At 42.0% G+C, this 4,804-nt stretch overlaps 1 protein-coding gene across 3 annotated transcripts in view; it reads right to left on the bottom strand.

The window, feature by feature from the left end:
• Positions 1 to 911: 911 nt before the first annotated feature.
• FCRLA (Fc receptor like A) overlaps positions 912 to 4,804 on the bottom strand; it is a 9,620-nt gene continuing 5,727 nt past the window's right edge. For all 3 annotated transcript variants that reach the window (XM_027868338.1, XM_027868340.1, XM_027868339.1), the window contains exons 5-6: positions 3,993 to 4,277; positions 912 to 3,667 (exon numbers count right to left, since the gene is read on the bottom strand). In XM_027868338.1, coding sequence (XP_027724139.1) covers positions 3,291 to 3,667; positions 3,993 to 4,277 — 662 coding nt within the window. In that variant the 3' untranslated portion in view covers positions 912 to 3,290. The remainder of the gene's footprint in view (positions 3,668 to 3,992; positions 4,278 to 4,804) is intronic.

The raw sequence follows: 4,804 nt of genomic DNA, 5'->3' as shown, positions 1-4,804 counted from the left end.
ATGTTTTTCAACATATTTCCCTAATTTCCCACACAAGGCACTAAGCATCAAGATTTATGTTGAAATGGTTTGGAGTATCTTGCCGAGTTTTTCATGGAATTTCTTTTCTTTATCCTCTGTAGCAGAATGTTGACATATAAGTTGTAATTATCATCAGGGTGGTCTTTTTTACATATGCTCATCGTGATCATTGTTTCTTATTGCTTTTGAGTAAATAAGAAGAGCAATTCTACCAACTCTTTTATTTGACTCTTTGAAAAGAACTTGGGAACCATCCTTCCATTTAGCTATAGTTATTTTATGTCTTCTGATTTTGTTTTTTGCAAGAATGTCAGTATAGATGAAGTTCAGTTCTTCTGGGAACACATAGGTTTGGGACAAAAATCTCACACTTTGAGCAACAATAGTAAACTTAATGTTTTTTTTTTAAACTTGGAGGGTGACTATAAGAGAATAGCATAGTCCTGTAAAAATAATGTTGGAAATACTAAGCTGAAAATGAACTGAGACTGATGAGGGAAATGAAAGAAAATAAAATAATGGGTGCTCTTTTTAGCTATATTGGGAGAAAAAATGATCAAAGAAAAGAGAAGACATTTTGGGATGGGTGGGATAGTGATAATTAACAACAGAAAGAAGATAGAGCTGTTCAATTTGAATTTTACTTCCATATTTTCCACCAATGAGGATGACTTTTGTGCTGGAAATGATAGAACAAAAATGACCAACAGACAGTTGATATCAACATGTGTGAGAAAATAGTAAGAGAGCAACTGTTGCCTTTGATAAATTTAAATCATTGGGGGCAGCTAGGTGGCATAGTAGATAGAGTACCAGCCTTGGAGTCAGGAGGACCTGAGTTCAAATCTGGCCTCAGACACATAACACTCACTGTGTATGATTCTGGGCAAGTCACTTAAACCCAATTGCCCCACCAAAAGCAAAAACAAACAAACAAACAAAAAAAAGGAAGGATAAATTTAAATCACCTGACCCAGATGAACTATATCATCAGGTACTGAAAGAACTGGCAAATGTGACTAATGAGTCACTGTCAAAAGTCATTTGAAAACATGGCTTTAAAAAAAATAGCTTTCATAAAAAAATATTTACTTCTAAGAAACAGCGAGAACAAAAGTACAAACATTTTCCCCCGACCCTTCAGTGACACATTCTCTCCTATATCACCTTTGTTTTATGGGAGAGTAGACTCAGACTTAGAATAGTTTCTACAGTTCCACCAAGTTCCCATTGATGAGTCCTCGCCTCAGGGTGTAATCCTGAAGGTCAATATTTGCTCCTGAGGGCATTGGTTCTGGGCTGGTTGCCAAACCTGACATGGACTCCAACTCCTAGATTCCTGGAGGCTCACTCTCCTGAGAAAAGGAGAGAGGAGGGAGACCACCCACATCATGGGTAGCCCATTTCTCAGACAGTACTGGCTGTCCAGATGGTGGTGGTGAGGTCATTGCTTTGACTGAAGATTTCCAAATATTTCTTCAAGTTCCTTGATTGATTTAGCTCATAATGCCTATCCCTGAAAGAATAGTTCTAGGAGCCAAAACCCCAGGAGAACGAAGATTTCCAAAGGACCATGTAGATAAACAAACTAATATGAGTGCAGGCAATGATTTTGGACCAAGAGAACTCTTCACCTTAATAGAGGAAAATAATCTCCCTGTTGGGTTTCAAACTCTATCAGAACAGGCAGAAGGATGAGGCTTCATGAGCTGATAGTAAAGGTTCAGAAACAACATGAACATTAAAGCAAACGCATGTTTGTTACCAGCACCTTCTAAGGTGGTAGGGATTTATCTTCACTTTAGGTATCTATGTCCACATATCTTCCCTCCTCTACATATCTTTCTTCTGACCTTTAAGACCAGTGATGATGCTATTTCTAGGGATCCCAGAGCTACAAAGCTAAATGCTGCCCAGAAATTTAACTCAAATCTCACCTTCTCCAGGAAGATTCTGTTGACTAAACTAATCACCCCATATGTACCCTCGAGCCCTTATGTATTTAGTTTGTCTTGTTTTAAATCATACTTTTGAAGGTATTATTTTTAGGCATCTGTGTGTGTGTGTGTGTGTGTGTGTGTGTGTGTGTGTGTGTGTGCTGCCCATCTGTGAGATGCTACCTGAGGGCAGGGACTGGGTATCTCCCCAGTGCTCAGGATAGGGCTCTGAACATAATAGGTCCTGGTTAATGGTGCTATGACTGACTACCTGAACCTAGTGAGATAACTAATGTTTAGGAAGAGGGGAAAGTGGGTGTATATGAAAACACATAAGAATTACTGTACAATTACACTAAGGAAGTTACTTTAGGCATTGGTTCTGAGAACTTTATCAACCTCTGTAGCATATGGAAAAGAACATTGATCTTGAAATTTGAGGACATGAAACAGAATCCTGCCTCTTCCACTTAATAGCTGTGCAACTCTGAGAAAGTTATTTAACCTCTCTAAGGCCTCACATTTCCTTGAGGAAGTAGAACACAATGACTTCTATGACCTTTTATCCTGAAACCTATAATCCTCTACTGGACTGCCTGTGAGGAGCAGATAAAAGCTGAAAGAAACTTCTGGGTTAATGTTTGTAAGACTGACCCATTCCACTATTGTTACAAAGCTATCTTGGAGGGGGAGGGATTATTAATGAGTCAAGTGAGACTATTTTGTGATAGAATCAGGTAACTCTGGAAGAGTATAATATTTCTGGATGACTTTCTCTGGGAGTCAGCTGTGTTCCTTGAGTATGTGGCCTTAGGGAAGTCTTAAGGGAAGAATAGCTACCTGAGGTATTGAATCTGGAGAACACTGAAAGTTTGTTGGTGATGACTGTGTCACATCATAGTCAGTGTCAACTGAGTACTTAACAATACTTTCTGAGCCATTCTCTCTCTGGGTATGCCTGTATCAGGGGTTATAGCAACTTAGCAGTGAGAGATTTGACAGCATTATCTAAAACCCTTCCATTCAAATTACAACCACTAGAGCCTGTGTGTCCAGGGAAGCCTGGTTATCTTCATAGCCATCTGGTGGCCCATGTGTCTTGTGTGGAGTAGGGGGAGGTACTCAGTAAGTCATCCCTAGGACTGTCTTGCCATATGGTCCCAAGAATTAGAAGAATGCATTTCATGACACTCAAGAGCAACAACAAAAAATTGACCAAATGTTCCCTACCTACAATTGTGGAAGAGCACGAATCAATTGGGGCACAAAAATCATAGGAATGAAAACTCAAGACCCAGATCCTATTATCAAGATGAGAGTCTGGTGTCAGTCTTATTCCCTCTGTGGACCCCTAGAAGTTCCTGGAGCCCCATGGGCCTTGGAGGCTGGCCCTTCAGCTGCTCCTGAAACTGTGGACTGAAGGTGGCCAGAGAGATCCCTGAGTTCTAGGACCATGTGGCCCAACAGGGTTCTTACATCTTGCATGTGACGGAGTAGAATTTGCATCTGGTGGTTAAGGTGGGGATCTTGCATTGTTAGGGGAGGTTTGGAGCATGGACCATCAGAAGGTCGGCTCTCTGAAGAATGGGGCCTGGACTGAGGTGGTCTCTGGGAATCAGGAGGACCTGGTTTTGGAACTGGTGGCTTTTCAGGAGCTGGATCTGAAGTAGATGGAGCTGTTGTTCTGGGAGGGCTTCTTGAAGAAGAATCTATTAGAAGACACAAAGTAGAAGTCAGGGTCACAGTGTTGTAAACTGGCAGCAAGTCGATACAATTTGTCTATGGAGCAGAAAAATAACTTTACTAATAACCATGATTAGTGCATTAGAGAGAAGGGGAGACTAAGGAAGAGAACTAAGAGTGTTTTTTTGTTTGTTTGTTTTTTGCTTTTTCCCCTTCACAGGACTCTGAATCTGGATAAATGAAGTTCTCCAGAGCTTTCTACCATCCCCTTTTACTTCTGTATAGCCAATTCCCTGGGAGAGTGTCACTCCCATTCCTTGCCCACCCACTCTCTGTCCCCCACACACTTACTCTGCACCTGAATCTCAAGCCTGAGGCTCTGTTTCCGGATCCGGCCATCCTCCGTGGCTGTCTCACACCAATAAGACCCAGAATCTCCCAGCTGCACTTCTGGGAGCCTATATTTTGGGGACCTGTCTTTGGCCCGAACCATCCTGCCATCTTTATAGAAGGAGAAGTGAAGCAGAGAGGCTGATCTCTGGGGGCTCAGCTTTGTCTCACAGCTCAAGGTCATCTGGCTCCCCTCCTGGGGCTTTGTGGAGGGAGTTGCTGTAATTGTTGGAGGTAGAAACAGCTCTGAGGAGAAAGCAGGTGGTTTAGGAGGAAGTGAGAAAGGAGAGCTATGAGGATGGGGGCGGGGCTGGTAAACACAGCCTATACCCTGATATATGAAGGGCAAGCAGAATTCCCACAGTCCCCTCCCCAACTTTGAGATTTCTTCCCATTCCCTGCCCTTTCTCCTGCTTTACCTCTCTCAAAAAGGCCAAGATACCTCTGTTCAGCTTTGAGTGACTTGTTAGGACCACTATCCTTTTTAGACTGTGGTCTCCCTAAGGCTCATGTCTTCGAGTAGATATAGTTCTTTTTTTTTTTTTTTTTTGGTTAGGCAATTGGAGTTAAGTGACTTGCCCAGAGTAACGAAGCTAGTGAGTGTTACGTGTCTGAGGCTGGCTTTGAACTCAGTTCCTCCTGACTCCAGGGCTGGTGCTCTATCCACTGCACCTCCTAGCTACCCCAATATGGTTCTTCAGAGGTAGATAGATAGATAGATAGATAGATATGGATATGGATATATAGATACACATATCTATATATGTATCTCT

Source organism: Vombatus ursinus, unplaced genomic scaffold (assembly GCF_900497805.2).
Source record: "Vombatus ursinus unplaced genomic scaffold, bare-nosed wombat genome assembly UNPS02014789.1, whole genome shotgun sequence".
In the NCBI taxonomy this organism is placed as follows: Eukaryota; Metazoa; Chordata; class Mammalia; order Diprotodontia; family Vombatidae; genus Vombatus; species Vombatus ursinus.
Note: the sequence above shows the minus strand (reverse complement) of the source record. Positions and strands in the feature narration are given on the sequence as shown.